The following is a 27,126-nucleotide window of genomic DNA, read 5'->3' as shown; positions in this document are numbered from 1 at the left end:
GCAGCACCCCACCAGTCAACAAGAAATTTAGGTTTGAAGGACTAATCCTAAATAGTACATGCCGGCTTACTGACGGAGCGCACTATCGCAAACATGCCATAAAGCAAGTTTGCAAGGCCCCAGCACCAGTGGAACACTGGTGCTCCGGTGCACCATGGTTTCCCGAACCACCGAGCAGTGGAGAGGTAGGTGGGGGCATAGGGAGAGGTGGGGAAGAGGCGTTCTGGGGTGGGGAGGAGGGAGCCGGGACTGGTGGAGTTCTGCTCCACTGTATCCAGAGCATCCGTGTTGGGCCATAGGCCCAGCACAGAGGCTCTGGATTCTATGGCAGCTCAAGGGTTGCCACAGAATCGAGTAGCCCCATTACGGGGCTGCTTGCCATACCCAGGGGAAAGGACAAAAGTCCCCTTCCTCCGAGGAGCCACTGGCAGCTGCCCTGTTGCACACTGAATGCCACAGCAGTCGTTTCGGTGACATGGCAGTCCCGGCGCAATGGGTAGCTCAAGATTGGGCTGCCTGTTCCTTATCTTGAAAAAGCTCATTTCCACCAAGTTTCTTCGTATTTTAAATACACAGCATCACAGAATTCATAATATTTACATGCACACATAAAAATGTAAAGTGTGGGGGAAAGGGCCGACAAGATTTGAAACACAGAGCTCATCAAGGTATCTCTGTCAAAAAACCACGCCCAGTTGTGTTTCCTTGTAGACTGACTACTCAGTGACAAATTCAGGTTTACTGCTATGTAACACATGTCAGAACCAGAAAGAATCTGTATTCCAGAAGAAGCTGATACTGCAGTAACTGATAACTTGTGTGGTTGGTACTGTTTTATTGTCCAATAATACTGATTAAAATATTTACACTCCTACTTGTATAAATCCACAGTTAACACACTCATACCTATGGCTTTTAAGTTGATTTTTAAAAATCTTTTAAGCACAAGATTTTTCTGAAGATGGTAAAAAAAAAAAGTTTAAATAATAAAACAGTAGCCTGATGCATTGAGTCAACACATTTACTCCGTACTTTTAAATGCATTTTTTAAAAATATAAAATGTACCTTTTTTTCTTCTAAAAAATAAAAATCTGGTGATAAGATACCAGTGCAATCTTTCAGCCAACTCATACCTTGTTACAGGCACAGTTGAATTTTTCCTATTATAATTGGCCCTTTAAAAAACCTGCCAGTGTTGAATCTGTTTTCTCCCCCATTTACTTAATGCAAAAAAACAAAAAAACATACACACCCCACCACATCTGGGTAGCTGATAATTATAAGCAAATATTACAAAGCACTATACAGCAATATCTACATTGTCATTTCTGCATTCATTTTGTAAATATCCTTAAAAGCTTTATGGAAGTTTAATTACCTAGCTGTGAAAAGGCACAAGGGTTTCTCTCCTTTTTTTGAAAACACAGAATTTTTAGCACACGCTACCTCCATATCAATCGATTCCCAGGCGACAGTGGTCAGACTTATGAACATAAACAAACCAAGGCTTGCAGCTACTGAAAATTACTGAGGGGGGAAAGAAAAAAAATTACCTGCAGGTCCTAAGCAAATCACCCAACTGTCCTCAGATAGATACAAACATTGGAAACTTACAATTTTAACCTCTGACGGGAAAACAGGACTTGCTTCAGAAGCGTCTCACAATAACAGCAGAACCTCATGGTACAATCTAGTGAAACGTTACAATTAAACTTCACACAAAACTGTCCATTTCCAGAATATATTTTGTTCCATGGTATGCATTTATTTTTAACGACGGGGATTTACCCTTCCCCCCAAAGTACACAAGAAGGGCTGTTTAATCAAATATCCAAACTTTGGTCCACCTGTCCACTTCCCTAAGGGCATCAGCACAAGAGAGCTGCCTATTGGTGGTACAAAGGTCAAACAAGAAAATTAACAAAAATAATTTGGTATTACATTTTTCAAATCACAAGTCATGCAATCAGCTTTTCCTAGGTCTCCACTTTCTCCTCTTGCACCTCCACTATTGGCTGAGTTTTTAAAGCGGCATGATCTGCTGTGTGTGCCTCTTCTTCAGTCACCTGAACAGGAACACTGTCTTCCAGCTCTCCTTGATCCATATGTCCTGTTTCTACTCGTTCTAGATCAGTTTCCTCTATAAGCTGTGCCTGAACTTCTTCCATCTGTAACTGATTTATGTGGTCCACGTCCAGCTCCTCCATGCGCACTTCAGTTCCTTGCTCAGTCTGAACATGCTCCACTTCTAAGTAGCTTATCTCTACCTGCTCTTGCAGTTCTGCTATTTGTTCACCTTTTACTTGATTATTCTGTATCAAATCTGGATGCACGTGCTCCACAGTCACTTGTGCTGGATCCACCTGAACCTGAATTACAGGCAACACATGAACTTGTTCCACCTGCTCTATTATAGTCATAGATGCCACTGGATCGCTGTCCACTGAAATAACTTCATCAGTCACTATTCGTTCGGAAATGTTGTGGATTTCTTGCAGGTGCCTCCTTAATTCACTGCCCTGCATAAACCACACATCACATAAGGTACAGTGGTTGGGTTTATCACCTGTGTGTATTACCAAGTGATCTTTGAATTGATCCCAGCTGTTAAATACACTGTTGCAGACCTGAAAGAACAAGAGACAATGCAGTTAAGAATGTTAACCAAAGTTCATTATGCATCATCTGATCATTATTTTTAGTTCAGTTCTTTAAAGATCTAGGTTGTCTCAAAACAGAATCCCATCACAATAATTCTCAGAATATAATCACCTACACACTCGCCTATTCAGCTAGCTGCAAAGTTAACGGGGACAAGGTTAAAAATTATGGTTGTACAGGCATGCCCCTGTATCTGTGGGGGTTCCGTTCTGGAACCCCCCTCTCCCAAGGTTAAGTGAAACCGTGGATACAGGCCAACACCTCCCCCCACCCTCCAGAGCCGAGGGTAACTCTGCTCAACTCACCTCCAGAAGGTTCTCAAAGGCCACGGACGTCTGTCTGTGGTCTCTGCTGGGCTCAAACTGAGCCTGGCAGTAAAAAAACAAAAACAAAAACTACCTCCAGTTTCTCCGTGAAACTGGAAGTGAAGTTTTTAATGACTTATAAGGCATTAGGAGGCTCAGGGCAGCCCTGGAGGGGTTTTAAAACTCCTTTAAAATGTCACTTCTGGTTTCATGGAGAAACCAGAAGTGGTTTTTTTTTACTGTCAGGGTCAGAGAACCCTCTGGAGGCTAGGGAAGCAGAGCTACCCTTGCCTCCAAAGGGGGCACATGTGGGATGGCCTACGGATCCGATTTGTGGATAAGCGAATCCATGGATATAGAATCCGTAGATACTGAACTCCCGCTGTACTGTATATCCTGCAGAGTTATTACTCAGTAATGCACCATGCTCTCACTTCAGATGATCTCCATAGCAAGATATAGAAATAAACTGGATGAATTTGCACCAAGTTTTCTGGCACCTATTGAAAACAAGTTTTTAAAAAAATTAAATTATACATCTCTTATAAAATTTCAGGTATTTTATGGGTTTCTCTGTTCACCTAAACTGTGCTATTGCAATTCAGTTTCTATTTTTACTTTTTACGGTACTATTTACTGAAGGTCAACCAACCAACAACCAACCAACAGTATTTATATACCGCTTTTCAACTAAAAGTTCACAAAGCGGTTTACAGAGAAAAATCACATAACTAAATCGCTTCCTGTCCCAAAAGGGCTCACAATCTAAAAAGATGCAAATGAATACCAGCAGACAGCCACTAGAACAGACAGTGCTGGGGTGAGGTGGGCCAGTTACTCTCCCCCTGCTAAAAAGAGGAGCACCCACTTGAAAAAGTGCCTCTTACCCAATTAGCAGGGGTTACCCAATTAGCTTAGGTCATACGCACTAAGTCAAAGGTATAAGGTTATCTTACACCTGAGGTATTCAATCTGTGCGTCCCGCCTCCCTAGGGAGGCGTGGCTAGCCGATAGGGGCATCTTGAGGCATCTGGGGAGAGAGGTGGCTGCAGCTGATTCTGCAGAGCTCTGCTCTGCTCAGCTGCACCTGCTGACTTGCTGCTTTTCTTCAGCTGTGAAAGAGGTGGGTGGGGCAGTGTGAGGCTGGGAGGGCGTGTGAAACATGGTGGGGGGAGGTGGGAGAGAAGGCTGGCTGCGCATCGGCAGAGGTGCCGCATCTCATCATGGAGCTATCTCCATGTGCAACCTCGCCCCAGGGACTACATTTCCCAGTGTGCCCCTCGCCCTGGGCATCCTGGGATTAGACAAGGCTGGAGGAGAGGAGTGTGGAGGTGCTGCATCTCATCAGCACAGGGCACAGGGCTCCTGACAGGCTTCAAACTGAGAGGGAAGAGTAAGTTCAGCGAAGGAGGGAGCCAGCCTGCTCCTAGTGCGGGGGGGGGGGTGTCCAAATGCCCCAGCCTGCATCCGTCCATCTTGCCTGGGGGGGAATGGGATAGCATCTGCATGTTGGCAGTGTGTGCGTGAGCAGCCCCCATCTACTTTGGGGTGAGTTGTAATCTTACTCTGTGTGGCTGCAATCCTTTCCACACTTTCCTGGGAGTAAGCCCCATTGACTCAAATGGGACTTACTTCTGAGTAGACCTACATAGGGTCTGTGTCAGCTTAACCCAGGATCCTCACCTTTCTCTTATTCCTCCCTCTTCAAAAAAGAAAAAAAGCCACTCTTGATGGCTTTGTCTCCAAAAATTGATTAAAAATAAAAATCCCCAATCCTTTTGAGCCATTCCCCTTTTTCCTCCTGCCTCCTTTTGGGGGGGGGGGGGTACTCTGTTGGCTGCTATTGCAAGACAAAAGGCACAATCCTTGCTAGGTCTACTCAGACGTAAGTCCCATTGTGTTCAATGGGTCTTACTCCCAGGAAAGTGAGATTAGGATTGCAGCCAAACAGTCTCTAGGTCTCAGTTTACATAAGTTTGCAATTAGCAGATACACACAAAACAAAGTCTTCCCCTCCTGCAAATTCATCACTTTCCCCCCTCCCTTTCCCAAACCCTCCAGGTATGCTGCTAACAAACTCAGGGCACAATCCTAACCAGGTCTACTCAGAAGTAAGTCCTATTTTGTTCAATGGGGCTTACTCTCAGGTAAGTGTTGTTAGGATTGCAGCCTCAGAGTACTGGCAGCTGTTTTTTTGTTTCTAGTGTATAATTATAACACCTTTATCCCCATTTTGGGGGTAACTGAGGTGAGGTGTTGTAATGGGGAGCCGTGGCCAATGGCCACAAGGATCAGGGGAGGCTCGAGCCGGAAAAGTTCGAGAACCACAGTCTTACACCATCAGACCCTTAGTGCTTCTTGTTCAATATGGTCTATGTTTACTGGCAACGGCTCTCTAGGGTTTCAGGCAAGAGTCTTTTCAGCCCTACTTGGAGATGTCGATTGAACCTGGAATCTTCCTCACACAAAGCACATGTCCATTCCCATGGATCTTTCCAAACTGAATTTATAACCCAAGATATAACTATATAGATTTCAGTGTATCATTTAAATGCTGAACATGATACAGTTATGCTCGTCAGTGTATCATTTAAATGCTACAGCATGATGCAGTGCAACTAGCTGGCACATCATGTGTTATCTGAAATTCAAGTCCATCCAAGGATTGCTGTGGGTGCATCCCACCCTTGGCAAGGTAGTAGAATAGAGAATATTCTGCAAAATTCCAAAAACAAAGACTGAAAACAACATATTCTATAAGTAACATTTATTCTAATGAGACATCAGGAAGCAAATCTTGAAGGTTCACTGACCCAGGGTGACACCCTAGAAGCTTTAACAAGGATCTAGCTTAGGTGTGTTACACAAAGATGTGATCATTACTTTAAATTGCCAACATTACCCTAAAGGAAATATCATCACAGGGTAAATTATACAGTGGTTCTTATCACACAGTCACTGTCTTGGGGCCTAGTCCATTTCCCCAGCTTCCTCTGACCTTCTCTCAAAAGCAAAAGGAAACCAAAGGGTCATCCAAGACATATAGCAGATTTTGGCACAATCTCCGATCCAAGAAAACCTGGAGGGGGCAGGAGATTGCACCAATATCTCTCCTCCCCATGAAGTCTTGCTCCAATGTCCTCCCTAAGCAGAACATTAGAGGTTATCAAGCATGTTAGGGGAATAATCCTAACCCAAACTAGACTTTAAAAGAGATACTGTGTAAAGCAGGGTGGCCAAGCCGCGACTTTAACATATATTGTGTCGCTTGCAGAAATATGTTGGCTAAGCCCCTTTTTGCATCACAATTAATATAATAGGTAAATAAAACAATTTCAAGCTTTATGATTATTTACTAAGTATAAACTGAGAGTCCATTGGATTAAAATGCAAGTTTAATGTTCATGGTAAGTCAATACTTAAGAACTTCTTAAATATTGCAGCTCTCAAGCATCTCTCTTGTGACTCTCAAACATCTGAAGTTTATCATATGCGGCTCTTACATTAAGAAAGTTTGGCCATCCCGTTCTCGAGAGTTGTTCTGGGAAATGGTGATATAGACGTGTTTGCAGTCCTTCCCTCCAGATATACAAGTAGTTCAGACACTGCTGTATCTTCAAATGTAATGATATGCAAGTGTGCAATCCTAATTTGCGCTGGAACAGGCAAGCCAGGAGGCTTGCGCTGTATCCAGCGCAGAATTGTGGCCAGCAGTGGCTTAGCCAGAGGTAAGGGGAAACTTTTCCCCTTACCCCTGGGTAAGGGCTGCTGGCCACAATGGGTCTCCTCGGACTTGCACCACCTCCTGAGGTGGCACAAGTCCAAGGAGAGCGGAGCAGCTTGAAGCCACTCCATTCTCCCGAGGACCGGGGTTGGGATCCAGCATAACTGCCGGATCCCAGACCCGCCTCCCTCTGCCCACCAGCCTGCCCCTGGGGCAGCCCATCGCCCTCCCTCCCCCTGCCCAGGAACACCTCCCTCCCTCCACCTCCCCACCCCCCACACCTACCTTTTCCGCTTGTGTCAGTGCATGTGGGCCAACTGTCAGGCTCCACAGGCTGGCACTTCCCCCCCCCAAGGAGGCAGAAACATGCTTTATGGCACGTTTGCGACCCTCCCAGACCGGCCTATTCACTTGAATGGGTGTTATACCAGCGATGAGTGTTACACCAGCACCTTCCCTGTAATCCCTGAAGAGCTCTTCTCTGGGAAAAAGAAAACCCAGAGGAAAGCTTTCATAAATCTCAGCTTCTGATAATGGACGGGTGCTGTGCCTGCAAATTTGATTGCAGAGTCCTGTGGAATTAACACACCATATTCCTGTAGTAATCCCTTCCTAGACACTTGGCTGCCGTTTTATGCTCAAGAAAGCCCTGCTGGAGATCAGATCCTCCCAGGAGTTGGCGCAGGTTCCGTCGACACTTGCAAATTCAGCCAACTGGACCGGCATTCTACATACCTGACATTCATAAAGTTTCTTCCGCCCCTTTTTAGCACCAGCGCCGGACTGACACGCCGTCAGGTGACATTTGAGCGTGCTGTTCCGAGCAAAACGTTCATGGCAGTTTGGACACTCAAATGGCTTTTCACCTACCAAGGCAAGCACAGACATTTATTGAAAATGCAAATCCTTCAACCCCTTTAACCGGCACACTTCGGGGATAGGCAAGTTTGCAGCAAGAACAAAACGGCTGCCCTGTCTCTGAACCTCAACTATCCAAATGCTCCAGAATCAGAGCACAAGAATTAGAGTTTACAGTCTAGGATTCCAGTGTAGGATCAGATCTGTCTAGCTCAGCTGGCTTGAAACGCTGGCTAGCTAGACTGCTGAAGGAACATTCACAAGTGTAGCAATATCCCTGAACATTATCCAGCTCTCCAAATGGAACATCTACATGGTTATCAACCCATGTATTTATCCAATTTCTTTTGCAGTCCAATGTTATGCATGCCAACTTGGAAACACATATAGGAAGTCAGTTCTACTGTGTCAAGTGGGGCTTACTCCCAGGTAAGAATGCACAAGATTACATCCTTAGGGCAGGGCTAGATAATCATTTTTATAAAGGGCACAGGTTCCAAGTCCTTATGATTTATGGAGAAAATTGTGGAAGCAGGCAGACACCGAAGATTTGGAAGCCAAAAGGAGTCTTAAGTACTGCTGCTGCTATTTCTGGCTACAAAGCATTGCAAAATGATCTATTGTTCACTGTTCCCGCTGCTGGAAGATATGATGCTATCTTCTCAGACTTTGGTTGTTAATGGCAATCAGTACCTGGATTGACTGAAAGTCTGTACAGTCAAATAGCAAATTGTAGCTGGACCCAGGTCCATTCTATGATCTGTGAATAGTGAAACTGTTGCCACTCTTGGTTTGGCAACTGACAGTTCAGGACCAAGACAAAGCCCAATTATTCAAGGCCTCTGACCCAACTGTGGCTTTGTGCATTGTGATGCAAAAGCACCATGCAACATGGGTGGAGTTGTTTACCTACAGATGGAGATTTGCATGCTGCTGTGATCCTACCAAGCTGTGCATGACTTCTAATCAAAGGCCCATAGGAATAGTCTCACCCACTTATACTGGCAAGCTCTGCCCAAGTCACAGAGTGCAATTGCAGCACGCTGGGTGGAGAACACAGGAAGGGCTGGTACGACTGATGTGGTGCTCACTGTTAGTTTTATCCCACTCCTGTCCACCTCCACCCAGTGGGCCATGCAACTTCTAAGAATGCGTGAGGGGGTGGAATTCCAAGCTGTGAGCATGAGTTTCAGCATCTTTAAAATGCATGTTAAAATATAGCACTTTATAAAAATAATTATTTCTTGGGTCCTTTCTGCTAAGATTCTCTTTTGCTCCCTCTCCTTCAACAAGCTTTGACACCTTTTAAAGTTCCCAATCTCCTGCCTTCCCATTTCCATACATTCCCCTACCCATTCTATGTTTTCCATCCCTCTCAACAGTTTATTTCTTCCTATTTCTCCCACCCCCAAAGCCAAGGTTAATTAGAATATTCAGTTTTATCTTATTTATGCAGCATATTTGTGAACACATGTAGCCATGGACAGAAGTTAAACTCTCCATGTTTTAAAAGTTTAGCTTATTAACATTTAAAGTTAATACTACACTACTATGCAGAACTGGACACAGAGCTAGAAAAATGGTCCAAATTCTGAGGTCCAAATTCCTCAGTGCCAACATCACCAGAGATTTTGCCACAGAGATCTACACTATTCTTTCCCAATTCCAGGCAGATGAACTGAAGCCACCAGGCATGCGTCCTTTTTAGCAGCATCCACATACAGCGTACCCTGAGTATCATCCCCTTGACTTTCATCAATTGGCACTTTCAGCCATGATAACCATCATCCACCATGATTTCCTCTTTTGTCTGATTTCATCCAACCTTCCAAGATGTCTTATGTTTATTTTACTTTTATTTCTGTTTCTTTAGATTTTGCATGCACTTGCTTGTGCTACATAAGTCAGTTATTTACATTTTTTGCTAGGCAAAATAAATTTGCAAGCCAAATAAGGCTATGCTTTAACATTCGTTCATTCTTTACTTTAGACCATGTTCTGGTCCTTAATCAGACAAAAAAGCAAGGTATTATTGTAATAAGAAGACTCTCCATTAAACCATAAATTATGTTTTGCAATCTCTTGCTTTTATAAATGCAACACTTACATGCTTTTGTGCCTCAATAACACTTAAGTGTTAAAGTGTTTTAGGGTGCAATCCTAACCCCTTATGTCAGTGCTTTCCAGCACTGACATAAGTGCAATGCAGCTCTGAGATAAGGGAACACATATTCCCTTACTTTGAGGAGACCTCCATGAATGCCACCGGACTGCAGGATGCAGCACATGCCCCATTGACACCGCCATGCCAGTGCTGGAAAGCATTGACATAAGGGGTTAGGATTGCACCCTTAATCTTTTAATTGCTTATAATATTGAATTGATTTTATTGTTAGCTGCCTTCAGTCCCCTTTGGTGTGGGAGAAAACTGGGACACAAACAAACAAACATTCTACAGTCCCATCATTGCTAATAAAGTGTTGGAGAAGTTGTGGAAATCTTGTAGGTGCGTCACCAGAATGTCAGTACAAGACCGTGAAGATAGCAAAGAACACAAAGGATGATGCTACCATGCTCAGAACATACTTCCAATTTAGATGCTGTTGACAGACAACAGGAAATGGGCATTTTCTTCATGCCCCATTTCTGAACTTCCTAGTATCATTTGGGTGACAATGGTGAAATGGAAAGTTTGATTAGACGGACCTTTGCTCATGTCATTATGACCTTTTTGACATATCATCCCTGAACACTCAGACCTTAAGGTTATGTCTCACTACATCCTGGCCCAATCTAGGTTTTGTCAAGGTTTTCCAGAACACAGCTACCATTGTGATACATCAGAGTAGTCACAAGATCAGCCACCAGAATCACCATCAAAAAAAAAAATAATTTTTTTTTAAATCATAACAAAACCACTAGTCAAACTGACTGGATGAATCACCCTGAAGTAAACTTCATTTAAGTCAGTCTCAGGCAATATGAGATTTCCTAATCTTTTCCTACAGACAAATCTCCCTTGATGGATCCTTCACATAAAAATATTTCATTGTTTTTAAATTGCAAAAAATAATTGCAAGCTAATGCAAGCTAATTGCAAATTAATGTCACAATGTATGCATCTGATGTGTGATGTAAAGGCATTTACTGGTGCTGCTGACTCAACTCAGGGCTTAACAAAATAAAACATGCAAGTAGAAAATAAGCACTGGAGCAAAACTTGCCCTACTTCCCAGAGTCCTCCAAAAAGATTCTTGCTCAAGTATAGGCTCTGGTTATCATGCATTAAAATTCAATTCATTAACATGTGTAAACCCTGACAATTGCAGAGGTGCCTCCTATATTTCCCTTGAAGTGAATGAGATTTAAAGTTTAATCTGCACAGCTGATGACCTACCAATCTAACCACAGCCCATAAGCCATTCATTGCACCCACATAGGCAAAACAAGAGGTCCTTCACAGAGGTTCATATGACTGTCGGGTCACAATTTTGCAGTACTGGATTTCTTTCCATGTACTGAATTATATTAGTGATAAGCAGAAGACCCACCAAATCTTCTAGAACCAGCTTCAAACAGTAAACCACAGTTTACCATTATCAGCATGAAGCTCAACCTCCCGTGCCTGTCTCTCTCCTTTCTGTGGGTGGGGAAGAGCTGCTGCTTCTGTTCCTAATTTGTGCTAACCTGCAATTTGTGGTTGTTTGTTCTAACCACTGTTTATGAACAAGCTACAATATCAGACCAGAAAAGTACTTCTCACTTGTTCATAAACTGTGGTTAGAACAAACTGCAATGTCCTAGATTTGGTCACAACAACTTGTGCTTTGTTTTGAATTAAGAATGGAGGCTACGAATTTAAGGAAATAGGAGAATGCACAAACTTCAGGCTCAGGCTAAGAATGTAAAACCATCATTGGTTAGTGCTAAACTCAGTCTAACCATAAAATAGTTAAGGGTATAGCAAAGTACTACGAAACAGTCAGGAGAGGGAACCACAGTAAGGATGTAGCAAGTCCATAACAAGTTACCTGTGTGTTTCCGAAGATGTTCTTTAAAATGTCCAAAGTGGTCAAACTGTTTATCACAGTACTGACAGATGTGTATTTTTTTGCCAGGTCTTTGTTTCTTGTTGGCCCCACCTTCATCAAGGTGATAACAGGTAAGGTGCTGCTTCAACGCACTTTCACGCAGGTACCTTTTGTTGCATAGATCACACTTGTAGCTTTCAGTGGAGTGCGTTTTTAGGTGTTCCTTAAAGTGGTAAAACAACTTAAATGAACGGTTGCACTTTTCACAGTGGAAGAGGTTGTTGACGTGCGACAGCTGGAGTTCCATGATCTCAATGCCTTCCATTTGCTTGCCTGTTGGATCAGAAATGTTCTCACATTCCTCCTGAATTTCACTTTTTCTCTCTCCGTGTCGGAACTTGCTGGTGATATCTGCCAGCAGGGCCAAAGCAGACTCGTCTGAAGTATCCGTAGTCCGTATGTACTTTATAGACTGCTCTGCAGCAGCTGCCTCTTCCAGTGTCTCAATGTTGTTTTCATCCACATCAATAGCCCCTTCTGCAATCTCCACCTCGATTTCCACAGGCTCTGATTCCGCACAGGGTAATGTTTCCGTGATAACATTGGAGGTCTCTGCTATCTTCCTCTTTTTGGCTTTAGTTTTATCTTTTGCCTGACTTGATTCAAGAGGCAATGAATTTTCTTTGTTCCTACAACAATCATACAAAGCACATTAAAGATTCAGAAAGATTCAAAAAGTACCACTTTAAAGCTGGCTTTAAATAATGGGTTTAACTGCAATCTCTGGCTAAGTGCCACTGTGGTTATTATTGCTGAACATAACCATTAAGTGCAATTAGACCCAGTGGTGTAAATCTGCATTCCAGACGAAATGGGGTGCGAGAAAGGAGCCTGCAGTCCTGCAGCCTGCCCTCAAGTCATTTAACCATGGCTGAGAAACTAGCATTTGCACCAGTTCAGAACCCATACTATGGCATTTTCATTGACATCTCAGTCCTAGATAGGTTCTCTTATACCAGTCCAACTGGTTTCAATGCAACCATTTCTGGACTCTAGCCTTTGATAGTTACCAAAATCAGCAGCTTCCAATCACTAGCCTTCAGATCAGGGCCAGTTCTCAAATGGCCTCCTGGAAGACCGGCCAAGCCTCCAGAGATTGTGTGAAAAACTCTGTGTTCTCTTTTGTGGCAGAAGAACAACAAATTCAAAGACTGAACAGATTCACAGCACATTTAATTCTGAGAGGATCACTTTTGTGTTTTTTAAAACAGTCATCTCCATATTCATATCTACTAAAATTTTTGAACTGGTCTTTTATCAGTTTCAGCACTGACCCCTGGAGAATTCTGCAATTTAAGGTTCTCTCCCTCAAGTCATCTCCCTGCTCTCAGCCACCCCCCATTTCCAGTCTGACCCTCTCCATTTTGCCAGTCTGTTTTTCTTTGTTCCCATGTCCCACTCATGCTTTCATTATTTTCTCCTTCCTGTGCTCAAAATGGCCTATCCCTCTTACCAGTCAGGCAACCTTTCTTTTCCTCAAATTCTTTCACAAATCACACTATTTCTATAAAGGCTTTCTTAAACCACCTCTTCAGAGTTCTCTAAAGCCAGTTAGCTCTACCCAAGCTATGCCATCATAAGTCCTGACATCTCTGTCCAAATGCACTGTGTGCCATATGGACAAAATGTAAGTCCTTCAGGCAAAGACCATGTCTTGTATTCATAACAAGTTGCAACAGTAATTGACTGTCACCATAATTTCTCTCTGTACATGAAAACTGTAAATTGATGTCATAACTCCTACAAAATAGCTTACTGCACACCACATCCTCAGTGCATGTTATTTCAAACTCACACATAACCCCAGATTCAGTGGTTCTCAAACTTTGAGGTCTGAGTTTTACTCCCTCACTAAGTCTTTGTGGGGGAGGGGCAAGGACAGGGAAGTGATCCCTAGGATCGAATCCTTAAGGGGATGAAGGGGGTGGTGCCTGCACTTACTTGGTCTCAGTGAGGGCTGCAAAAGGCTGCAGGAGGTGCAGGGACACCCGCGCAGCCCTCTGCAGGGCTCCCCAAGGTTTAGAATCTTGAAATAGAGTGATTGCAATGCAAACAGGAAGTGCTTTGCAATCTCTCCATTTCAAGATTCCAAGCCTCGGGGAGCCCTGAGGAGGGCTATGTGGGGCTCCCCACACCTCCTGCAGCCTCCAGCAGCCCTGACTGAGACCAAGTAAATGCAAGCACTCCACCCTTGCCCACCTTAGGGACGCGATCCTGGGGATCGCTTCCTTGCCTCTCCTCTTCCACCGCCCCTTAAACAGACGGGGGAAGTGTTTGTGTAACTGGTGAGTCATGACCCACCAGGCTGAGAAACACTGCCCTAGCTGGTTGGTAAGCTGCTTTGTAACATGACCTGAATGTACCCAACATCCTGAAACGGACTTCTTTCTACCCTTCTTTAATTTAGGCCAAATCAAACATTGTGTTTTTTAGATGCATCTCTCAGGTGTTTTCAATATACACATGAAATGTAAAAATGGACAAACTTGTGTGTCACACGTATACATACATTAGGTAGCAAAGACTGACTATGTAGCAAATGAAAAGGCCCTTAAGGATAGGGCTCTGTTACTGTCAGGCAATATTTCAAAAGTTAATTGCTGTATTAATGAACCTGGAAAGTTAACTCATGCCAGGAGAGGATTATCTGGTTGGAACATCAGAGATTGACACAGGTAGTTTCATGTGTCTTCCAAGATATTGTACGCCCACACTCACCTGATTTCAAGTGCTTTAATGGCTTCTAACATCTGAAGATACTCAGCTGCTTTCCAGACATCATTTGCTTCTTCTTCCCCTTGGACCATTAGTTTGGCAGTGTAGGTGAACTCAATTAAGTGACGAAATGCCATGTTGCTTACACCTGATTAAGGCAAAAAAAAAAAAAAAGCATGAACTCTACAGAAGCAAAGCTCTTTCATTCTTCAACAGCTATTTTCAACCAGTGTACTGTGGCATGTTGGGTGTGCTGCAAATAGTCTACAGATGTGCTGTGAGAGTTTGGAGGAAGTTTGCAGGAGTTTATTAGTAGGGAAATGTGAGCCCCTGGCTGGCAGTGCACTGCACCTTATCAATTGTAAAAAAAATTGATACCGTGCCTTGACAATTTTAGCACCTTGTCAATGTGCCGTGAGAGGAAAAAGGTTGAAAAATGCTGTTCTACATGAAGAGCCAAAAACAGTGTGCTGGCAAATACCCAGATAATCATTTCAGAAGAACCATCTTGTTGAATCAGGTTCAATGTCTACTAAATAGACAAACTGGGTGACAGCTCCATCTTGTGGTTCTCCACTGTTGGAGACAAGACAAAATGCTTTAGTTATTAATTAATAATGCTTTATTTATTAAAGCATTTTGTCTACAACAGTGGAGAGCCACATGATGGAGCTGTCACCCCCATTCGTCTCCAGCATCTAATAAACAGAGAACTATTTTATCTAAATATGGAATGTTCCACTTAGCTATCGTGGAATAAACTCAATAGTCTCTGTGCTGATCATCCAGAACAGGGGTATCCAAAGTTTTTGGCAGGAGGGCCACATCAGCTCTCTGACACTGTGTCAGGGGCCAGGGAAAAAAAGAATTAATTTACATTTAAAATTTGAATAAGTTTACATAAATGAATATATTAAAGACGAACTTATATGAATGAATGAAGGTCTTGCAATAACTCAAGGCCTATAAAAGGCCTTGCACAAAGCAAGGCTGGCCTTTCCTTTGCTGCTGCTACTGCATCACAGACGTGAAACAGCAAGAAGTGGAGGGAGCTCTCATCCCACAGCTCATGTGAGAGGTCAAACAGTCACCCTCACGCTGCGAGCAGTTGTGTCGGGCCAGTGTGGGCTCCAACAAATCTCCAGAGGGCCAGAGGCTCATTGGAGACTGGAGGCTTCCTGAGGCCACACTGAGAGGCCTCGAGGGCCGCATGTGGCCCCAGGGCGGGGGTTTGGGCACCCCTGATCCAGAACAATGGGTTGTCTTCAGTCTTGTGTTATCTACTCTCCCCTCCCACTAAAATCTGTGATCCACTAGTGCATTCAAAACCAATATACAACAATGCATACATAGGATCTCTTAATATTTAAGACTATGACAGGAAGACTAGGTGGGCAAGGGGTATCAGCAATGAAACCATTTACATCTTTTTGTTATTCTTCTTATAGAACAATTCTGAAGCAATCAGACCATCCAGTTACCTTCTATCTCTACTAGAGGCTCCTGAGTGAAATCTTGAAAGAATTTGTAGAAAAATTGGCTGCAAGCAGCAAGTACAGCTTTATGAGCTTTAAAATGGTGCCCTGGAAAGAACAAAAGAAGCTGATGTAAGACCCCCACATTACAGTGTGCTAAATGATTCAGACTTAGAGAGAACTCATTCAAATCAACAGCCTTATTTACTGCAAAGACTAAGAACAAATCAAACTTAGTATCTATTGTTCACCATAGACCAGAGGTACACAAGTTTTGGCTTGGCTTGCTAGCCACCTGTGATTGTAATGGTAGCTCCTCGATCAGGTTGTTTCTCTCCTTCCTGTTCCACACTTGCAGCAGGTGAGGCCAAAGTGAGGAACTGTCAATACCATCTACAAAAGTGCTGGTGTGAGAAACAAAACACACCTTTCTTTTCCATTGTAGCTTGGGGGAGGAAAGGAGGGTTGTTTTCTCTTTCATGTCCTTGGATTTTATTGCTGTCACTTTCTAACCAAAAGAATCCTCCACAATTTAGACCTTATTTTCAAAAGATTAATGGTATACATCACAAAAGAAGTAGGGAAATATTTCATCTTCCTATGCTGTAGCCCCTGTCCCAGTACCCGCGGGCCCCGTATCTAGTTTCACTTATCTGCAGACTGAAAATATTTTAAAAATTACAGAAAGTTCTTCTTCCCTCCTCAAGAGTAATAATAATAATAATAAACTTTATTTATATCCCGCCCTTCTCCCCGAAGGGACCCCAGTAGATCTGGGTGCCTCACCCAATGGCACTCTCCAGCCCAGAGATGCTTCAGCAGCTGTAAGCATGGAAGCAGACAACCAGCTCATTAGTCAGGCAGGACTTCTCAAGATCTTATAGCCCATCCTCTGAAAATACTGTACTATATGGGGTTCACTACTATCTGAGGTTTTCAGGTATCTGGGATAGGGCTTGGATCATATCCCCTGTGGATAGAAGGATTACTATACCTATGACAAATTCATGCAGCACCCTACTATGCATGTTGGTTTGGAATTCAGTCCTGCAAAGAAAAATTAGATGAAATAGGCTACTCAGACTCCAACTGAATTAATCCTTCCAATGTCATCAAAACTGAACTAGTTTAAGGCTTACATGGATTAGGTTGTTACTGTGTGTCTCTGAATAAGAGTAAACGAGTTTGCACCACTACCTACCATCCACAATCAAAGTGATATCTGTGAACTGATCCTGCTCTCGTTGTTCATTCAGTCTGTCCAAAATTACTTTATAATGATCTGGAAATTCCTGAATGCATTCCATCGTCTCTTCGGCTTCCATGGCTAAGAAATTTACCTAGAAATCACCACCAATCAAGTAAGAATTCATAAACATGAAGTTCGTAATCATGCAATAATTTACAAACATGAATTACTTCATATGGGAAATTTTCCAGCAATGGGTATTCTGAGCTAGAAAGACATAACTATTGAGTAATGCTATTGTAACATGATTTTATATCTTTGGAGAGACCACCTTTGGTGAAAATCCTTGAATTCTTCTGTTTCTGACTTTTTTGTCATCACAGAGGTTTCCATCATAGGTTTCCATCACAGGGCCCAATCCTATCCAATTTTCCAGTGCCGGTGCAGCTGTGCCAATGGGACACGCACTGCATCCTGTGGTGAAGAAGCAGTCAGAGGCCTCCTCAAACTATGGGAACATTTGTTCCCTTACCTCGGGGCTGCATTGTGGTTGCACCAGTGCTAGAAAGTTGGATAGGATTGGGGCCTCAGTGTCCTGAAAGGGCTGCTGAGTCATTCAGCTACCAATTTGATGGCATTCCCAGAGCAGCAACAGGCAGATCTACCTCTAGCCAATGCTAGGAGGGAGGCAGAGAATGACTCCTCTCATCTCACCAACAAGCATCAGTTGTGTTTGTTAATGGACTTTTATACAGAGCGCCTTCTTAAAGGACACCAGGAAGGGTCAACATCTCAAAGACAAACTTATGTTTAGCACATTATTTTTCAAATGGATATGCTGGGCTGGGATGTACCAAGACTGCGACAGCAGATTCACTGGGAAAGAATGAGGAAAGGTGTGGAAAACGATGCAAGGTTCTGCAGGATTTTCCAAGAAATGGGAAAAGCTCATAATCAAGCAACAGCATCTCTCCAGCCTTTGCCAATCACTGATGCTCCTTTCCAAAGGGTTGTCATGGACACTTGAGAGCAGGTGGCCAAGAAAGCACCCTGGGAAAACAGCATTTTCCTCAAACGGCATACTGTATTGTATCTTAACAATTATCCATTTCCACATTATCCAGAATCAGTGGCTTTAAGCAAAATCAACTAAGAAGCTATGTCCCAAGGACTCCTTCCTACAAGTTTTTGAGAACTGGTCACTGAAGGTTCTAGCTGACTTCACCACTAACTTTCTTTCCAGTGTTATGGTGAAGCATCTTGTGTCCCTGCGTTATCATCATGAGAGTAATGGGTTAGCTTTAATGTTACCCAATTAAAAAGTATGACCATTACTATTCCAATAACTGGGACCTCACACTTCAACTACTCTTTTATTTTATACAAACTCTTATTGCTTATGGTTGCTAAGCCACATCCCAACCCAGGATTTTCTCCTTCTGTACAGGAGTGAGGTTCAGAGACCCTGGAACTGGAAGAGCTCAACTGGGAAGGTTCTATTCCCCCAAGAAGACCCACTGAATAACCAACTGTGTTGATAAGCTACAAAATATCCTCAGTTGTTAGCCTTGATCTACGACAACATTTGTAACTATGCTGGTACTGACCAAATGTCACTGGCAGGTTCCATTTAGACATGGCAGCCAGGAAGATATCTGTCTTTACAACCCACACAGGATATTTGAACATTTTGCTCTTCAGTCTCTGTGATGCCCAAGACACTTTCAGGTTACTTATTAAACAGTTTTCAGATGGGTTAAGCTCTTTTGTCATGCATAGGGTTGAAGGGGCTATATTCTCTGATTTCTGAGAACTTCCAAGCAGTGCTCCAAAGAATCCAAATTGCTGACAGTGAAATCCACAATGCTGACAGTGAAAGCTAAGAAGTGTCTGGTGGACAGGGATCCATGTGCCCTCTGCTGGCCAAGGTAGGTGCTATCTACAACTTGGCCTGCTCCCCAAACCAAGAAATAACGTATTTTTCGCTCCATAAGACGCACTTTTTCTGCCCCAAAAAGTGGGGGGGGGGAAGTGTGTGTGTCTTATGGAGCGAATATTGCAAAAAAAAAAAAATCCGCCCCAGCCCTGCCCCCTCGCTCTGCTGCTCTGCTCTGCTCTGCTTCCCCGGGAATCAGAGGCTGAGCTGGCTGGGGGGCTCCTGCATTCCCTCAGCGCCGGCGCGGACTGTGGCAGCGCTGGAGGGAGCCCAAGCCTGCGTGTCTACTTAGAAGTAAGTCTCAGAGTCACTGGGGCTCACTCCCAGGAAAGCGTGGGTGGGGTGGCAGTCTCGCTGCCCAATCCTGTGCATGCCTACTCTGAAGTAAGTCCCATTAGAGTCAGGGGGGCTTACTCCCAGGAAAGCCTCTCTCTCCCCCCCCCCCCAAGCCTGGAGCATCACAGCCTCTCTTTCCCCCCACCCCAAGCCTGGAGCATCACAGTCTCTTGCTTCCCCCCCCCCAAGCCTGGAGCATCACAGACTCTTCCCCCCCAAGCCTGGAGCATCACAGCCTCTCTTTCTCCCCACCCCAAGCCTGGAGCATCACAACTTCTCTGCAACACAAACACTTTCCCCCCCCCCCTCACACACACACAGGCTGCCCCCTTCTCTTACGCACACAGATGCTCTGCCCCCCCCCACACACTCACACAGCAGGGGAGGGGCGCTTTCACTCACCTCATCCAGCATCTGAATGTAAGCCGCCCCCCCCCCCCATCAGAAAGAAAAAACTGTCTCCTTGGTCAGAATGCCAGTGTTTGCTTATTGCACAAGCCTCAGGTAAATCACCATAAATCCAGAGGTTTGTTGTGTCTTGAGAATTCAAGTTGTGGTTGGACTTTCCACTTGTTCATTTGTATTGGAATCACGGAAGAACTGTCGAGGAGGTAGATGTGGTGTCAGCAGTGGCCCCTTTAAGGGTAAGGCCTGGGCATCCAGCAGAGTGTGCTGCACAGCTGCAGCCACTGGAAGGCAATAGGGCCCTCAGGGATATAAGGAGTACCTGAGGCAGAAAGGGTTTGTGAGTTTTGAAGGAGTGCAGGTTGGAGAGGAGACTGACTGGGTTTATTGAATTTGGAATCTGACTGTGGATTATGACTGGACTTGGATACCCTGACGGATTTGACTAACCTACCTGGAACCTGACCTTGGACTGTAATTTGGCTTATTGGCTCTGGACTCTGATTTGGCAACTCTGATTGATGGGACTGATTTACTTGGCATCTGTGGACTAGAACTGGACTCACTTTTGCTTGCTGCACTGGTGAGTTGCACAAGGGGGACTGATCAGCCTTAAGCGGGCACAAGGCCCAGTGGATTGGAATTTGGCAGAACATCATTGTAGCAGAAAGATGATGTGATCCCCTATTTGTGTGCACCTGCTTTTGTGAGCTTCATAAATTCTGACTCTAGCGATGATGAGTTCTTGGGGTTTCCAGAAAACTAGAGTACTCAAACCTTTAAGTCTCCCCATTTGTTAATGACAGTGATAATGGTTCTTAATGCCATTGTTGACTGCTGTTCACTTTACATGGTTCAAATGTTATTCTGTTAGTGTAATAAAATATTTAATAAACTATATTTGGTTCAGAATATTTTTTTTCCTGTTTTCCTCCTCTAAAAACTAGGTGTGTCTTATGGTCAGGTGCGTCTTATGGAGCGAAAAATATGGTAAGCCCAGTCATTTTTAGGCTTAACTGGCTATTCTAGGCATTTTGTCGCTCAGTGTAGTAGGATAGCTGCACCTCTGTACTGACCCAACAAAAAAGCATCACCCAACGAAGCTCATGTGGTTCTCCAAGTGTCAGTAAACCTTTGATAGCTGAAAGCCACCCTCATCAATTACCCTATCCTGCAAGGCCCAAACTCAGACAAACCCTTTATTCTGAACACTGGTGCTTTGGACCAAGGCATTGGAGGAAGACATGTTGCAGGAGGGCCCAGACAAAGAAACTACATTCCATCTTGTATGCAAGTGAAAGGCCATCTTCATGATGGACCACTGTGGTGGCCATACCATACCAAAAATGTCAATCATACGCTTCTTAGAAAACTTTAACTCTCCAGGTTTACAAACTGTTATATTCCAGGAAAGAAAACAGTGTAATAGACAGTCTTTCATGAACTTCAGAACTTGTGGGGCTTATTTTGCCACTTGCCGTTTTTGAACTATACTTAGTAATTCTTCACTATATGTGTAACCCAATTACTTTCATTTGTTTTGCGTTGGTAGTGTATCATATGTAGAATATGCTTCATCCTAGACCTGACTCTGTATTAAGCAAGCTGAGATGTCAAAGAACGTTATCCGATTCTATCACTTGACTGATGGAGGGGAAGATGCAGTGAACATCTTCCCATTTATGACAACCCCTTCCCAACTCACTGATGCCAAGTTAGAAACCAGCTTGTCATCTTCTGCATCCCGTGAAGAGCTCTGTGCCATGTACGACTAGTAGTCTTTGCCCAAGATGTGTATTCTGTGCAACAGACTATCTGTTATCAATAAGGTGAACAGAACTCCAGCATCTCTGCAGAATTTAGTTCACAACTGGCTATTAGTTCAAGTCCACAATTGCGAAGAAGCTGAGCAGGACTAGATTTGTACCTGAAGGGATATACCAGATGCCTCCCTCTTTACCTCTTGGTGCTCTAGTCCACTGGTCTTCAACCTATTTTGTTCTCGTAAGTTGCTGCAACCCCACAACTGAGGCGTCACTACCCCACTGGGGTAACGAGTCCAAAGTTGAAGAACACTATTATACATAATCCAAAGCAATCCCTTTGTGAGGGTGAGTCTAGTTTTTTCTTAACACTACTCCAGGGATCCCCACACAGTTAAAAAAAACATCAGAAGTTTATTAAAAGGCTATGGTGCCTGCCTCATCTCAGTTCATTTGGGAGGGAGGGAGCTACCATGCCTCCCAGGCTGCCTAATTTTTGTAGTAAGGGGAATCCCTAGATTTAGAACTTCTCTTTGAACGTGGGAGGGAGGTTTTTCTGAAGGAACCCTCCTTCTGTCTGGGCTATCCTTGAATGGTGCAACAAGGAGTTATAGCTGCAGTTCTCAAACTCTCGGGGAGTTTGAGGACCGCAGTAAGTGCCTATGTGACAGCAGGGAAGGCGGTGGGGAGAAGGCAGCGACACGATCCCCAGGATCATGTTACTGCCTCCCCCCTAAGGGGAAAGAGTTCAGGGCCCTCATGCTGGGGCATTGCAATGCCCCAGTTTGAGAAGCCCTGAGTTAACTGTAAGTGTCCATTTAAAGGGTGAAGTGGGAGCAAGGAGATAGGTGCTAACTGCTAGATCAGTAAAGCTTTGAGGGAGCTTTACGTCCTCAGTAAGTCTTTGCAGGGGATGGGCTAGGGCAGCAATGTGATCCCCAGGATTGTGCAGCTAAGGGGGGATGAGGGGGCGCTTTCCACTCACCACAGACACCTGCCTATAAGTCATCCCACAGATAAGTCGAGGGCAGGTTTGAGCCAAAAATCATCGAATTTTCTATGACCCTCAGATAAGTCAGGGGTTGAACTTAGGGGGGTGTCTGACTAGAGATTTTACCCGAGGCCAGATCCTGAAAAATAACCTACCACTAATTGTTACCTAAGAACTGTAGTCTCTAATTTATTAAAAACATAATAAAAGATCATAAGATACATTTTTATTCTTTTTTAAATTCTGGTCTTCACCACCTTTTTGTAAACACTATCAAAGTAAGTGCACTGTAAACTACATACCAGTAAAACAGTGGTTCCCAACCTGGTATTCACGTACTCCCAGGGACACTCAACGGGACCTTTAGAGGTACTTGAAAAAGAATAGAATAATGGCAGAAAAAGACAGGTCGTGCTCCAGAATGCCTTGCAAGACAGGAATGCAATTCCTGACATGCAACCAAGTCTCCCTGTCCTCCTCCCACTTGAAGTTACTATTCATCAAGGAAAGCTAAAGAAAAGTCATATTTATCTGGCTCGCAGGCAACATAAGTTTATTGTCTACCCTAAAACCAAGGGTGTGGAGGCACAAAAAGCTGGCATGCCTCTGGGAGTTACCAGGTCACAGGAACCCAGGCAATTGAACAGTTCTAAACTGTAGGCATTCATGAGAGGGGTGACTGGCAGGCAGTAAAACAGAAAGTCGGCTATGCCATCCTTTGCACATGCACACAAACAAAGCAGCCTGTGATACAGAATGCATGTGAACTTTTTATGTTTATCCTTCCTTTCTGGCACAATGAAACTCAAGGTAGTTTGCATGGGAGTTCAGAGTCAGTTTCCAATCCAGATGCCACACAGAACTGCTTAACTTCAGCAAGATCATTGCATTATGTACTTGCAGACCAGGGCCTGAGGCCATCTGAATTTCTCAACTGCATAAATGGAAATTTGCTGCCACCAACCTTGATTTTATATGAGACACTGTAAGACATGGAGGAGTCAACCCCGCATCAAGTTTTCAGACTCCAAGGTACCAGCACTCATTTGTTTCCAGGTACTCATCTGGCATTGACACACTTGGAATTTGCCCAGCCTCATCCAAGGCAGGTATAATGCATAATGCCACTTCTTTTGATCCCAGATTTAAGTAATTCAGAATAGTGCTATTACTTATGTAGCACACAACATTTTATAGACTATAAGAAGAGAAATTCCTATTCAGAGGAGCTTACAATCTAATATTTGACAGAGGAAAAAGAGGCACATGGCAGCAGGGATATGGAAGACTATGCAATTATTTTAGTTTAGACTTATTTAGGCTTAGCTTCTGTAAGGACTAGGAACTACAATTTGTGCCAACTGTTATGGGAGATAGTTCCAAGCCCAGGGGCAGTGAGACAAAAAGGACAGAATCATTACAGGAAGTGACGGAGCATGGCAGTACCAAGGCAGTGAGGGATGGAGCTGGGGAAATGTAGGTCATGGAAAGGAATGTATTGGTATATGAGAGCAGAAGTCAAGAGGAGTAAGGCCATTGTCAGGCCTTTGACATCCCAGGCCCTGAATTGTTGTAAGCCAGGATGTGGCAGGAAGGGCCTTGATGTCCAGGCCTGGTATGAAATGCAAACGAAGGAGCAGCTGCACTGTATGTGTGTGATTAGCAATCAGCTGCATCTGTTGCAGCTGGAGTCACATGACTTGGGGAGAGATGAGTGCAGAGTCACATAGGCTGTGGTGGAGTGGTGCAATGAACCACTGGACAGCCAATCAGAAAGGGTCACAAGACAGTCTAGTGAGGATGAGGTCGCCCTATTCTGTTTGGCTGACCCCGGTATATATGGGGGCAAGAACAGAAACCAAGTGTGGGTTCCTGTGGTGGAGGTTTTTGTGTGCTGTGCTGATGGTTTGTTCTGTGACTTGGACTGCTTATCGTGACTGTGCCTCTCTGTATCCCTGACTTCTGTACTGCCTGACTGACTACTCTTCTGTCTGCTCCTTTTACCAATACATGCTTCTGCAACAAACAAACCTGTGTCTGCTTCTTTGGCTCTGTTTGGGATCATCTGATTCTTGTGCTATCTCCCTATGCTCCCATGCCACCCTGCTATCAGGAAGGCAAGGGCTATCCTCCCCTGTTGCCCTGACAGCCATAAAGATTTCTGACAGTATGGACAAGAAACATGTGAAGAATTTGGAAGCAGACAAGAAACTGTCAAAATTTAAGAAGGGGCATAATTCCACTGGTAAGACAAGTTAGATACACCTTGAAATAACTTTGACTGAAAGTACATAAAGCCAGGTTAAAAGGTGGAACCCTAAACACACTTAACTGGAAGTAAGGCACAGTGGGCCTTACTTCCAAGCCAATAGGATCAGGCAGCACACCAGATTGGGCAACCTCAAATATGCATCCTAAAGCAATACAGACACTAAACCAGGAGCAATTAAGTTGCCTGCAGCTGTACTGGTCCATAATGATGCTCTGCAGAGAGGGTGACTTATCAATAGAATGAGGGATAAGATTGGGCCAACTTTCCAGTGCTGATGTAGCTGTGCCAATGTGGTGTATGGTCCATCCTATGGTGGTGAGGGCAATCACAGAGGCCTCCTCAAGGGAGTGGAACATTTGTTCCCTTACCTCTGGGTTGCATTAAGGCTGCATTGGTGCTAGAAAGTTGCATAGGATTTGGCCCTAAATACAATGGAGATCAGGGCCCATGTACCTTTAAGCATTATGTAGAACTTTCTATGGGTAGAGCTTTCCTTTAGCCCTGCAGAAAAAACTGCACATGTCCCAAAATGTTCTCTAGTTATATAGGATATAGGATCTGGCCTTTTTTAAAATCCATGACTATCTTAGAGCAGTTCAGGACACATGACTTTTTCTCTAGCATACACTTAAAATACCCTAGAAAATACCACTTTAAGGATGAAGAAAACCGTTTTTCCTTTTTTTAATGTTCAGAATGACTGATGGAAAGAATTTCTGCACTAAAGGTATTGGCAGTTGTATGAAGATGATTAGAACATAAGAAAAGCCCTACTGGATCAGGCAAAAACCCATTTGGTCCAGCTCCCAGTATCTCACAACGGCCCATCAGATGTCTCAGGGAGCAAACAAGATCACAAAATATTTGCATCTTGCTGCCACTCCTTCGTATCTGGCATTCTGAGGTAGTATTCTGGCATTCTATTTACCCTTTCTAAACCCCTGCCCCCCATGAAGATACCAGACTATGTCTTTGGTTTAACTTGAACCAAGTGACCAATTTTTAAAACATAAAATCTACTGCACACACCGTCATTCCCTCAATGAAACACTGAAAACTGTTTTAATGATGGCTAGGACCTTGCCCTGGTAATGCATGGCAATGTGCTCTAAGAACGTAAGAGCCCTGCTGGATGAGGCCAAAGGCCCACCTAGTCCAGCTTCCTGCATCTCACCGTGGCCCACCAGATGCCTCAGGAAGCATACAAGTCAACAAGAGACCTGATCCTGCTGCCCCCCACCCCTTGAATCTGGCATTCTGAGGTAGCCCACTTCTAAAACCAGGAGGTTGCACATACCCATCATGGTTTGCAACCTGTGATGGACTTTTCTTCCAGAAATCTGTTCAATCCCCTTTTAAAGGCATCCAGGCCAGAGGGCATCACCACATCCTGTGGCAGGGAGTTCCACAGGCTAACTACACACTGGGCAAGAAACATTTTCTTCTGTCTGTCCTGTCTCTCGCGGCACTCAATTTTAGTGTGTGTCCTCTGGTTCTGGGGTTGTGCGGGAGGGAAAAGAGCACCCCTCTCTATCTGTCGCCATCCTCTCTATCTTACCACATCCTGTGGCAGGGAGTTCCACAGACTAATCACACTAAACTCTTTTAGGAGATTTTAAGAGCAAGCCACGGAAGTGCATAAATGAAAAAGTACTTTTAGTTCTTCAAGGAGAGGCAGGTTTAACCAGAGAAGGGAAGCGCTGTGTTGAATGGGGCTCAGCCCCAGGCCAGTGTGGATGCGCCTGCACAAGCCCTGAGGGTGCCACTCAACGTGGTGGTGCTGCTGCTCCTGCCCCTCCACATGCCCCAGAGGGTTGAAGCGTGCCCTTTCTGGAAACGCCACTCAGCCCCTGATCCCATTGGACGGCGAGCCCGTCAATCAGCAGCACAGCAACCAATCGTGCGCCAGAGGGCTGAAAAGGGCCCTCCTCTGGAGAAACCACTCAACCCATGACCCCATTGGGGGGCAAGCCCGTCAATCACCAGCACAGTAGCCAATTGCGGCGCCGTGAGGAGGCGCAGGAGGCCAATGAGCGGCCAGAGCGGGCCAGGCGGAAGGCCTAACCGACGCGGGCTCGGACGGGCGAAGGGGCTCCGAAGGGGGAAAGGGACGGCGCGGGAGGCCCGAGGGCCGTCGCGGAGGAAGGACGCCATGCGGGCCGGCGCATGGACCCGCGCGCTTTCAGCGCCCCGTCTCCGGAGCCGTTATTACGTCATCAAATCGCGCATTAAATCGCTCCCCTCTCGACGCCGCTGCGGCCTGAGGGGCGCCCGCCCCGAGCAGCCCCGACGCCTCCCGGAGACACTCACCCGCAGGCGCCTCCCGCCGCGCAGAGTCTGCGCGGCCGCCGCTACCGCCTTCCTGCCCGCCCGCTCGCCGAAAAGCGGGGCAGGCGCCGGCCGA

The 27,126-nt window shown here is 44.7% G+C and overlaps 1 protein-coding gene across 1 annotated transcript; it reads right to left on the bottom strand.

Moving 5' to 3' along the window:
- Positions 1 to 830: 830 nt before the first annotated feature.
- ZNF131 (zinc finger protein 131) lies at positions 831 to 27,126 on the bottom strand. The gene is made up of 7 exons (XM_066616521.1): positions 27,033 to 27,126; positions 17,032 to 17,170; positions 15,837 to 15,938; positions 14,359 to 14,503; positions 11,581 to 12,269; positions 7,427 to 7,557; positions 831 to 2,628 (listed from the first exon to the last, which is right to left on the bottom strand). Exons 2-7 carry the CDS (start codon positions 17,153 to 17,155, stop codon positions 1,978 to 1,980), a joined length of 1,842 nt encoding a protein of 613 aa, XP_066472618.1. The 5' UTR covers positions 17,156 to 17,170; positions 27,033 to 27,126; the 3' UTR covers positions 831 to 1,977.

This window comes from Tiliqua scincoides, chromosome 2 (assembly GCF_035046505.1).
Source record: "Tiliqua scincoides isolate rTilSci1 chromosome 2, rTilSci1.hap2, whole genome shotgun sequence".
NCBI classification, from domain to species: domain Eukaryota; kingdom Metazoa; phylum Chordata; class Lepidosauria; order Squamata; family Scincidae; genus Tiliqua; species Tiliqua scincoides.
This window is presented reverse-complemented; position numbering and strand designations above follow the sequence as displayed.